Source organism: Semicossyphus pulcher, unplaced genomic scaffold (assembly GCF_022749685.1).
Source record: "Semicossyphus pulcher isolate SPU_LCO1_2020_fin unplaced genomic scaffold, fSemPul1.0.p SCAF_10, whole genome shotgun sequence".
In the NCBI taxonomy this organism is placed as follows: domain Eukaryota; kingdom Metazoa; phylum Chordata; class Actinopteri; order Labriformes; family Labridae; genus Semicossyphus; species Semicossyphus pulcher.
The window spans coordinates 22,662,935-22,675,637 of record NW_027211604.1 but is presented as its reverse complement, the minus strand read 5'-3'; the positions used below and the strand labels follow the sequence as shown (position 1 = coordinate 22,675,637).

Here is a 12,703-nt window from a genome sequence, read left to right as displayed (position 1 = left end):
TTTAGTTCTCTAAAAATAAAGTTGTCTGCACAAAGTTTACCCTCAGCATGCTTCCCTGTTTACCCTACAATATCCTCCCTTGCAACTAAAACAATTGAGTGGAGTGACTTGGTGAGAATCTCGCTCCTCACTCACAGAGCAGCTCCTTCCCTTCGCTCCACCGCTGACATGAAATCGTTTAGTATTGCCCACTGCTCGAATCAAGGAAAAAAAAACATGATTTCTAAATGTGTTAAACATGAGTTTTAAAAGAATCATGTAAAGTGTTGTTGAGTTTGCAGCTGCCAACTTTAGATAGAAACTTGTGTGTGCATGCTGGGTCAAACATACTTCAAACTGATGTAGCGTGTAGTATAAGAGTCAAATTAAATGAGGATGGAGCTGCAACAAAAGGCAATGCTAAAAAAAAAAATCAGTCCTGCGCTTCATCATGAGTCCTTCCGCTCGCTCTGCCGACTCGCTTTGGCCCCCTTCCACTCACATGCTCTGTTTGCAAAACAATATCTCATTGTCCACAGCAACAGAAGCAGTATTTCAGCATTTTTAAGGTTACATTTCTGCAATTAAAAGCCTTGGTTAAGGTTAGAGAAAGAAAATGGTCTTGGTTCTGAGTCTGAGAGCATGCAAACCACCAAAAACCTTCTATTGCTTAACCACACTAAGGCTAAGGCATAAGTGCAACAGAGCGTTTGATGTAGTTTCCCTCATGATCCTGCAGAGGGGAAAACTGACAGCCTTAAAAACACCTGGGACTCATTGTGTGAGCGTGGTCACTAAATATAATCCTGGCATGAATTACCCGGATGTGGGATTTGGCAAAACAAAAGAATAGCATGAACTGCATAGACAGGTGGGCTTTAAAAGAAAAGGGTCACCTGTGTGTGAAGGTGTGTTTGAAAGGGTTCATCTTTTATCTCAAACTCGTAAAAGTCAGTGCCAGTGATTTGAAACTGGGAGCAGAAGGAAGCACTGGGAAACAAACAGATGCCAATAATAGTTGTGAGAAAGTTGAATTTACAAAACACTCAAGGTTTCTGGTCCACCTGGGGACCACGACCACAACACACTCTGCCAGCTTTCTCTGGTCCAGAGAGCAGCAGGATGTATTAAACAATACAGCTGTCCGCCTCGATCCACGCCACAGTTTGTCTCTGCTATGATCACTCTGCTAAAGAAAAACCCTCCTCATTCATCTCTCTCACCCCGTTCCCTTGTTGCAGCAAATGAGAGTCAGATGTTTTGCAGAGGAAGGACGGACCCCCACCCATCCTGCTTCGCTGGGGAGGTGGGATCGCATCTGTGTAATGCGCACACATTGAGAGGAAGTTTAACATTCCTCCCAACTTCCATCACTGGCCGGCAGCTGAGGTTGTAGCACAAATCTGGCATTGCAGTTTCATTAGGGTGAACCGAGCACTTGGCCTGCTCACTAAAAGCCTCCACACAGGAGTTATAAATAAGCAGCGGTTGACATTACCTCTGGAAATTAATGCAGCGGGATTTATTTTATCACCTGCTCTTGGCATGGCTCTGACACAGGAGGAATTTCTAAAGCCTGCCCATGAGGCTTAAAATTTAGGGGCTTGAGGCTTAAAAAGACATCCTCTGGTGCTGCCCCGTCATAAGCATGACTTGCCTAAACAAAGACAAGGCCCCTTTCACCCCCGAAAATTCCTTGACAACTGCTGCAAGCTTCCTGCTGGCATTTGATATGCTCCATTTCGTTCCCATGACCAAACTGCAGTCATGCCGAGGCTTTCGCTGAGCGGTTGAAGGCTCGTCTCGCTGACACTCTGACGCCTTTTTCTCTACTCTGATGTGAAACTTCCCTCACTCTCAGAAGCCGCGAGACAGTCACAGCGAGTCAAAAGAGATTCATTCTGCTTTCTATGTCTCAAAGCGAGCGGTAAACGCTGCAGATCTTGCTGCAATTACAAGGTGAGACAAAGAGGAGCCACCGTGGGATATCACGTATAATTAGTTCTAACCTTAAGTGGTTAGGAAGCAACCTTTTGTTCTGCGATTGCTTCTTTTGGTTTGTTTTGCTTAAATCTACATAAATCTTCATGACGGCTCTGTGGATGTTTTAGTGAATGAAGCCTACAACAAACTTTAGCTGTTTAAGGTCATATACAAAGCTGTCCATCAGAAAAATGGCAGCAGTGTCGACCTTTTCAGGGCCTCACTTCCACTTAGCAAGTCCATATTTACCATCTAGTCCTGGAATCTGAACCCGCGACCTTGTCATCACAACCACACTCCTCCTGACTTATGACTCGACGGTGATTGTCCCCTGGCGTCCAATGTGAAATAAGAAACAGCCCCCCCCTTCCTCCACCCTGTCCGTCAGACTCATTGTCTCTCAATGTAGGGGTAGACTCACCAAGCTGACTCTGTTTTTCCCAGCATGTGGTTGCCAGGTTGGAGAGTTCCCGGTATTTCTCTGCCAGTTGGAGTTTGCCGTTACAGAGACGGGGTCGTCGGGCGAGGCTCTCCTCGGCTAGGCTCCGGTTGGAGGTCAGCAGCATCTCCCTCTCCACCTGAAGGTCCTGAAACTGAACATAAGTTCAAAGTAAACACATGTTGTATAGTTGTTGACTGCTGTGATTCTGAGGCACTTGTTTATGGTACTTGGACTTGGCCAAGGATTAGTTTACTTTACTTTACTATACGTATCACATACACTTGTTAGGAAAGAGCAAACTCAAACCAAACACAAGAGTGAAATCTCGAAGGACAATGAGATGGATGACATGCATGCCAACAAGGAACGTTTTTCTATCTCTCAACAGGCTCAATATAAACGCCTTTGGTGCTAACATATATTAATAATAACGTTATGCCTTTAGCGGACCCGGCGCCACATCTCTTCTCCTGAAACCTTTATAGTCCTTTCAGAATGTCCAAATCAGTCTGGTGATGCCAGAAGACGAGGAAAAGCTCAGCGCTACCTCCTCCACACACGCTTGCTTCTCCTCAGGGAGATTCCTGCTCGAGCACTGCAGGCCAAAAACTCCACCTCAAGACCAACCCCAAACTCTCCATCATGCGCACTCACTCTCTCTAATACACGCAGAAACACAAGCACTAACACACTCACGGAAAAAAAAAGCTAGATTTATTTTAATCCTTAAACATAACTACCTGTGCCACCGACATTCATGACCACAGATATTAACACAACTGACATAAATGTCCAGTGTCCTTTACGCACGCAATAGCCTTGAAATTTTCAACCATATGTGTTGATAATTGTAAAATACAGACTTTCCTTATCCCATGCAAATGCTCCGCACGAAACACAGTGAGGGGGCCATTTCTAAATCACATGAGGTCCCCAGGTAAGACTAGTCCTGTGCGAATAAGGCTTCAGTCTATCATGTGTGTGGTACACCTGGTTGTATGCTGTTGCCTTAACAGAATGGACACAGGACATTAAACATTCCCACAATATACATCAACATAAGGAGGAGACTTTTATTTTGAAGGGTTTACGTGGACTCTTTCTTCATAATTTTTCGTACTTTCTAATGTATTGTTTATATAATTAAAAGGAATCAAATATCATTTATGTAGAATTTGATTACTTTTCCACTGAAGGTAATGTTCGCTGCTTTAAGAGGACACAATGGGCTTGTATTATTGTTCAAACTGGATGCTTTCCTATTTTGGCATTTTTCTCACTGTGAACTTGTGAACTTGAGTATTTTTCTCTGTACTAGAGTTTGCAGAAAATTAATATTCATCTATTTTGAAATTGAGGTCATCCTTCAAAAAACATCTCCAAACCGTCTGTGGTCCCTGACTTTTAATGTGACTATTTATTTAGTATCATTGTAAGGGGTATCATTGTATTGTATTGTATTGTATCATTGTATGTGGGTTTCAAGTGTTGATCGGACAAAGAAAGACATTAAAAAAACGTCAACTTTAGTCATATAATATATGTGACATGAAGCTACTTTGACAAGTGTCTTACGATGTCTCCTTTAAAGTTTTGGAGCTAAAGTTTCCTTTACTTTCATGCAATCTCTTAATTAGAAGACAGTTTATCAAACGTGTGGTAAGGCTGCTGTGTAGCTGTCAACACTACAGTGTACTTTAGGGACCATGTTGATTTTCATGACTTTCTGTTCATGCAAGACAGACCCTGTGAATGCTCTGTTGTCTTCACTTGTAGAAAAGTTGTGTTGGTGCCTCGCAAATAAACTGTTGAAATAAAGTCCCAGTGGTTCTTGTGTTGGACAGCTACATAAGTCTATGTTGCCCTGAATGAACCCAGAGTTTGGAGGGGATATCTGGGCTCAGCTGAGAGAGCTTTCAGTGTATTTGAAAGCCACAGGGAGCGGCATGATACAATCGCTTTATCTTCTACTGCTAATGGAGGCTGCACAAGACACTGAATCACCTGAAGGTGAGGTGTCCTGCTCAGGGGCACCTCGACAGCACCTGCTGATGGAGGGAAGGGGCTCTATCAGTCACCTGTCTCCATCAAATCCAGATCTAGGAACAGCACTGGTGTCCTATCAGTCACGGGCCTGCTTCTAAAACAACCATCACCATCCATAAGTCAAACTACACTTTGACTTCTACAGAGCCCAAACAGACAAACAGCGTGGAATAAAAGCTGTGATAAGGGCACAAGTCTCAGGCACAATATTTCAAACCCACATGGCCACCTTGTCAGACAATATACAAGTGTTTTGCTTTTGGTATCATTACAGAGTGACCGGTGATAAGACAATGTAATGGCTATTGAAAAATGATACCCTTTCAATTTTCAATGAAAAATATTTATTGTTGCAGGAATGGTGGGACGGTGGAAAAACCGAAGGACAAAGTATTTTGGGCGAAGAAAACGGAGCTCCCTTGATGGAGGTGGCAAAGAAGGCCAAAACAGAGAGTTATAAAAACCAAAAGTGAACCTTGGATGGGAATTCACTCGATGATGAGCGCTCTAGATCCAAGTTCACACTCGGTTGCCATTTTTTAGGTTAGTAAGTAACAATTTTACAACTTAACTTTATATTTCTTGGGTTCAAATTGGTATTGTGGTGTCTTGCTTTGGTAGTTGCTAGGCTTTGTGGAAAACTGAAAGTGGTGTTGTGTAAGTGTATTTGGACCAGCAGCGCCAATATTAATACTAATTTGAAAGGCTTGGACATACAAGATGAAAATGTGTCTTTTTCCAATTTAAAGTAGTCTGTAAGAGATACACTTTCATTTTCAAAGGAGACACCAATCATTATAAACACTCAACTGCTTCATACGATTTAATGACTTAAAAAGTAGGTTATTCTTTGAAACAGAATTATTTATGTCTGAAAAACAGCAATCATTTTTTTTAAAAGTCAAAGCCTTTTGGGACAAAAAGCAGCTGTTTTCAAGTTTAAGTAGGATGCCTTTAAAAAAATGGATTTGACAGTGAGTGTTCAAAGCCAGAAAAAATCCAACGCAAACAATCCTTGAGTCTTTTAGATGGATTACTGGTCTTTAATAATCACTCTGTTTATGCATAATTCAACTCAATGGCTACCAATTCCTATTGACAATGTGTGCCTTCACAACTTTTGTCCTATATCATGAATTGATTTCAATGGCTTGGCTGGCTTTCTTTTGCCTTCACTCAGGCTTGTATTGTTGTTTCCAACATTATAACATGCTGCTGTGATCACTCACCTGCTGAGCTGAATGTGCGTGAAATGTTTTTTAATTAAGTGCTATTTGAAGGTACATGTACTTAACCAGTTTATAGCAATTAAATACCAGCTAATTCTTTTATCGCTGTAGTAAACCAAATTGCAGCTTGGTAGTTACAGTGAAACTGTCACTCACAGGAGGCAGATGGACAGGCGCTCCATCTGAGAAATTCTAGTACAGAGCCAAGAGTCGTCAAACTGGGCAATGGTTGGCCTCAAATAGCTGGAAGCGGTGGTTTATAAGGTCTATTCAGACACTGTGCCTTGGGAAGGCGGTTAATTTAATCGAGTTGTGTGTGCCTCCAGATGATGTTATGAACCAGTTTTCCATCATAGTTTTAATGGCCAATATTTGCAGGTCTTGCCTTACTAACAGTAAGAAACACAAATACTACTGAGGTCAAATTCGTAAGAGAAACACTATCCAAAATTTTGCTTTGCTTTGGTCTGAACACACCATAAGAAAGTATGTATGGTAAAAGGTCATAATTCTGCATGTTTATGGTTTCAGCGAGGATGTTTAATGCAGTTGTCATGCTGCGGGGGGTTGAGAGACTGTGGTGGGGTTTGTGTAGAGGGGGAAGGGTGGGAAATCACTGTCACAGACCAAAGGAAAACCATGAATTATTAAAATAAAAGCCACTCCCTTTAAGTCCTGCCGAACAAGACTATCACAGCACTGTTGTAAGGAAACGGTCGGTGTCTGAGACACTGACACAATGCCACTTTGTGAGATTCACACTGCAAAAAATCTGAATGCTCTCTGACTCTTATATCCGTCCCTACTTTCCTGTGACTCTGCCCAGCCGGATACTTTTCTTGCTCGATTGCTTTCTTTCAACAGACACTCACTTCAAGCCTGAAGGCCGAATCATTCAGTCCGGTGTTGTACGCCGCATCTGTCTCACATTTTACGGGTCATCAAAAGGATGTAAGAGTCCCGAGTTCAGAGGAATGTTCAGAATGTGCCTTGTAGTAAAAAGAAGGTTTGTGTGAGTGCAGAAAGAGATACCACAGAACTGCTATTCATTGTGAAAAAATGTCCTGCGAGAATAAAGATAACACAGCTCCATTCAGACTTAACAGCCCAATCATACGCCCCGCTTTCTTTAAACAGGAATCATAGTGGACAATCCATTTCCTGCTTAGATTAGTCCGCCCCGTTTATCAAACAATTGCTGCAGACTTCAGGGAGGGAGTGTTTTTTGTGATTTGATATATGGACTGTAAAACTGCCCTGACAGTGTTTACCCTCCCAGACAAATGACACTCGGGGAGCACTTAAGAGTCAGAAATTCTGCTCTGTATAAAACAAGGAGCAGCACTGTTGTTTTCTGTGGTTCAACATGTCTGACCACTTGAAATGCAGTAAATAGGTGTTGCTCTTTTATCTTAAATGAGGCCCAAGCTTAATTAGGCTTTTGCAGTCCAAAGCCACCAATTTAAGATTCAGTCTGTGATGAAATTGATGGGGTGCAAAGTCTCTTTTCTGAGCAATACAATTCTTCATGTAACACCAGGCCTGTATGCAACTGAGAGAAAACAAGAGATATGAACTGCGAGTGTCCTTTGGAAAGCGAGCTTCATAACTCTTTTTGGACCATTTGAAGTAAGTGTACGCTGAAATGACTGAAATATTTTCTAAAAATAATGGATCATGTGTAATATAAAAGCTGTGTCTCTTAGGGCCCATAATTCCTTTTAGCTTGACAGAGCTTTATAGCTTGATTCCATATGTTGTTGATTTCCAAACCTGTTCCAGATTTGGTTCATTATGGCCGCTTTCCCACTGGTCAAAAAACCTGCTAACATGCGGCTTTTTTGCTTAATGGGAAAGGTTCCAATCGGCATGCAGACCCGGGTCAAATGACTCTGCAGTAGACCGGGGTAATTATCGCCTCGGCTCCGATCGGCATTGACGGGAACACAAAACCCGGTTTGACGCGCTAATCTCCTACCCCTTTCCGGCGTGATGCTATGCTCCGTCAGTAACTACTGCGACTCCTTGTCATCTCAGCTACAAATTCCACCCGTCTTCGTCATAGCAGCGCTCGAACATCGTTCCAAATTCGTCTGCGCCGAGTTTGATACGTAGACTGAATGAGGAATAGATACTATAAAGACCAAAAGCAGGACACTTCACTGGCAATGGGAACCGAGACAATTGGCATCTATACGCAGGTCTTCCCGGGTCTGAAAAACCTGCGTCTGCGCGCTAAGTTCGGTGGGAAAAGGGTATAGCTCATAAAACATTTTTACATTTGACCTCCGTAAAAGTCCTGAGACTCAAGTCAAGACATTGTTCAAACAAAACCTTTCACACATGTAGCACAAAGTGTTCTCAACTACCGGAAATATTCACTTTGGTTTAGATGAAAGGTGGCACCTGGGTACAGCAAGACACATCCGTCTGATGTTTTTGCGCTGATATCACTACAACATGTACATGGACATATCTGAAATTTCAATGAAAGAGTGAAAAGCAAAATAGAGGCGTGCAGTATAGACGTAAAACGTAAACGTCATCAACTTGCCCACTCGCTCGTTGTGGATGCTCTGAACAATACCATTCTGTGTGCACACATTGGCTCACTCAGACAATATACAGATTCAGGCATCAGTGTTCACCCATGCAGACCCTCTGGGTAATGTCTGGACATGTTGAGGAGTGCAGTGCTTGTGTGAAAAGGGGCTACAGTGAGGTTTCAGGATGCAGTACGCAGCTGTTTACAGCATAGAAACAAAATTTGGCCCCAGCAATTTTCTTCTGGATCAGCCTGATAGCACCATCAGGAATTACAGCGCACATACACATAGTTAACTCCAACATGTGCTGTGACAGCAATTCAACTCTATAACCTGATCGCAACAACACAGTAACTGAGACAAACATTCAACTGCATCTCAACAGCATTCAGGATCTACAGTAACCTAAAGAACACTGGCCAAGAGCACCACAACAAACTATTACAAGTAAATTCACCTGCATCTCATCAACACAGGACTTACCGCACAGGTAAATAAATAAATAAACCAATATGATAGCTCCACGCTGCATTAACACTACTACATGCATCACCTATTGGGAGGTCCTTGGCAGCGGCTTCCTCTTGACTTAGCCTGATGCTGTTTATCAATCCAGAGTCAAATTACCCTTTCATCCTCCTTTTCATTTGATGCCAGCAGATTGATGTTTCACTATTTTAGCTAGCAGGGTTTGGCGTGGCATGATAATGGTTCTGCAGCTGCAGAGCATCTAAGGCTACAAAGGTCTCCTATTTTTCCGTCACTGTAGATTTGAGCTCGGTGTAAGGTTTGTTCTTAATGAGAAGATGAAAAAAGTGCACCAATGATTATGCTTATGAATCTGTATGAATTAACCACAGTGGTTTACATAACATCCATCATTAACATGAGATTAATGAAGCGTAGTGCTCCCAGAGCTCATATGGAGATGAGAGATGGGAAACCAGTCGGCCATGATGAAAATACAGTACATGTTTTTATATATACACCATCAAGAGAAAATCAGACTACTTTATAGGATTAATGTCCTCTGGAAACACATGGTCTGTATTATTAGTTAATGACAGATAAATGCTAAAAAACACCCCCAAGCTGTCTGGATTGTGGATTTGCGTAATCTGCTCTGCTCCCAGAGGGGGAATTGTATGACCTCTTGGTGAGATTCAACCACTTTAGCTCCATCATCCCATTTTGTTCAGAGAGCCAGGTTTCAAATGTCACATCCTTTCGCCCACAACAGGTCAAAATAAGTATGATGTATTCTTTGTTTCTAAGCAAAATTACAAAACATTCCGCTTTTTTTTGGCACATTAATAAAATCAAGGAGGAAGAGTGTAGCAGAAAGCTGCAATATGATCCAGCCCTGGGGTTCTCAAAGTGGGGGTCCAATAACAAAAACAGTTGAATTTTTTGAATATTAAACTCCTTGGGTGTTAGCACAATCACAATGAGAACATGACTATCCCACCCTGGTTATGTTTCACTGCACACACTGTTGTTATCACTCCACCCGTGGCTGTGAGGGCAATGCAATTCTATAGCCTGCTGAATCCTGACTGAGAGTCTTTTCTGTTTGAACACCCCCCAAGGCAAACCTCATCAAAATGGGGCCCATGAAAAAGTTTGGGAAGTACTGGACCACCTTGTTTCTGTGCGTGTGCGTGTGAGAGAGTTATAGAGAGTGTGATGTGGTATTGCTTTACGTCAGAAAGGTCACACTGTAGCCCCGAAACGTGCCTGTGTGTCTTGAAGAATGAGGCACGTGGAATTCCCTTTAAAAATCCAAACTTATTATTTTGCCATGTTTACACGCCAAGCTACAATCATGACAGAATGCTCATAATGATATGTCTGATCGTTATAGACGACTGCTAAATTCGGCATAAATACACTACATTTAGGCGCAACTTACTGCAGTGAAAGTACACTTTTATACCGAATGAACTCTGCTCTCCAAGGGGGACAGGACTGAGGATGACCAGCTGTAAAAGTTGTATTTTAATTCAAATAAGTGTTGCTATATATGCTAAAATAACGCCGAATTAATGAGAATGTAATGATAACTGTAATCTTTCCAACAGTAGTCTTCTACATCTGTGTAGGACCTCTGACGGATGAAGAAATACTACATTTCAAGGTTTTAAAAAGGAGGTTCGGCGTGAGGACTGAAGCCACATAACGGCGCGTTTGGGGTCTCAACACCTCAAGATGATGTTTCTGCGCGATAGGAACGCTTCTGAGATAAAATAATTACTTGAACAGTATATTTCTTTGTGTTTTGTCTTGGCTTCAGCAACTAATTATTCAACGCAGATATTAGGAGACCGGGGTTTACGGACACACATTGGAAATCCGACCACTCGCCACGCAGACAATCGATGAGCCATGTAAAGCGGATTTGCGTTACACATTAAATGTGAATGACAATAAAACCCCAAAACGTTAATTTTCAGATACGAAAAAAAATACAGCGGGAAAACGACGAAACCACATCGTTAAAGACAACAGAAGAGGTTTAACAAAGCGTTAATATGGCGAAAATTCCTTACGGCACTTTGGTTTCCTTGGGGAAACAGAGGATACCTACCTTCTCATTGAGCCGAATGATTTGGTCCATTTTGTCGTCGTTTTGTAAAAGCTCGCTCAGCTCACTGGCGCTTAAAGCCCTGTAACCGTCCGGACAAGTGTTCGGCTCCATCATGTTGGACATTTTATTCCTTCAAATTGCGGCTGAAGACGGTTTGGAGACATACAAAGTCCGCACAGCGGTTACATCTCGCTCACATCGGAATGCGATGCGATCAGCTCCGCATGCAGCGTCAACGCACACACACCAACCGTCAACCGTAACACTTCCTGCCAACACCTTCAAAATAAAACAAACTTCCCTTCTCTGTTCGAAACAGTATTTGATAAGGTGGAAAGTTACCATGTACATGTACGCAAATACTGCACTTGATCACTATTTTAAGATCATTAAGTGACGTAAGGGAATACCAAGTAGCACCAAGTAGCTGGTCATGAAACAAACTGAAATTTATTCTGATTAGTCTATATGAGCTACAAAAGTAAACCAGACCATCAGCGACAAGATTGATTATTTCTATATAGTTATTTTAAATGCCTGAAACTGCTGACTGGGTTGGGTGTCAGATGAAGCGATTAACTGCATGGTGCCTTTGTTTACATTTTCCAGGGCAAAATTTAAAGGGAGTGATACATGTGACTGTTAAAGAAAGCAGGATACGATGTTTTGTCAAAAACCACCACTTAAGCATGTAGAGGACAAAATCCTCAAAGAGATAAGTACTGCTTTGTCCACAGGGGGCACCAAAATCAACACAAAGTGAAAGTTCCTCACAGGATCTTTAACATAAAGACATTAAAATTAATTAATAAAATTATAAAAAGAGGGTCTGTGAGGCATTCAGTTACTAATATGTTGGCCAAGTTGTAGCATAAACTTCGTCAAATCTTCAAAGGCTCATTACCCCATATCAGATTTGTCACAACAGGAAACAAGTATTTTTTTAATGATAGAAAAAGATCTATACCCCAATATTATTTTTCTGACAGTACTTTTGGTCTGTTTCAAGCACCTTCAACAATTAAGTACTCACAAGCCAATCATTAATAAGTAATGGTCACGACCAGCTGTGGAGGAAGTATTCAGATCCTTTACTTGAGAAAAATAGCATACCAAGACCACAATATAAAAAAGCTCTATTACAAATAAAGTTGTTGCATCAATAATGTTACTTAAATAAATGTAAATAAATAGAAATGTGAAAATTTGTCAAAACTTAATTGCCTGGGTTTTGTTTTTGTTTTTACTTTGAATTATATTAATTTTTTTTCAGTTGTTTTATTCAGTTTTAATTTTACTTGCAACATTATTAAAAATGAGAGCATGCCAAGCTGCCGGATAAATGCCATGGAGTAAAAAGCACAATACAACTCTCTTAAAGGTGCACTGACATGGTTTAACTTCATGTGTTTTGGCAGTTTTGAGCCCAAATTTCTGAAAGACTTTCACCTACTTCTTATGCCTTTTTTGGCCTTCATTGAAGAGTACCATGAGTTCACTAAACCCAAAACAGCTTTTTGGCAGTCCAAGAATCCAAACCCACTTTTATCCATTAAACCTGTCAGGACAAAGTTAGGCTGTGACTGATTACTGACAAGATATTATTATGTGGTTTGTGTGTGGGATTATTAGATGTATGTAGGTCAGCAAACTATCGGGCTCAGGGCATTTTTCATAAACAAAGTGCAAAGGATTTTTTTGGAGTTTTTTTGCACAGTCTGCAGTCTAATATCTGGACTCAGCATGGTTGGCCTGAGGCATAAACAAGACTAAGCTGACTGAAAGGCTGCTCAGGGCCCTGCTGCCACCAGGGGGACACCAAGACAACCAGTGTGGAAAAAAGATGTAGGTTACTAAGGCAAATTTAATCTTGGGGGATCACATTCTGCTC

The 12,703-nt window shown here is 41.5% G+C and overlaps 1 protein-coding gene across 1 annotated transcript in view; it reads right to left on the bottom strand.

Moving 5' to 3' along the window:
* vps37d (VPS37D subunit of ESCRT-I) overlaps positions 1-10,995 on the bottom strand; it is a 35,036-nt gene extending 24,041 nt beyond the window's left edge. Inside the window, exons 1-2 of the mRNA XM_069675945.1 lie at positions 10,813-10,995; positions 2,384-2,555 (exon numbers count right to left, since the gene is read on the bottom strand). Of these exons, the coding sequence (XP_069532046.1) occupies positions 2,384-2,555; positions 10,813-10,935 (295 nt within the window). The 5' untranslated portion in view covers positions 10,936-10,995. The remainder of the gene's footprint in view (positions 1-2,383; positions 2,556-10,812) is intronic.
* Positions 10,996-12,703: the final 1,708 nt, after the last annotated feature.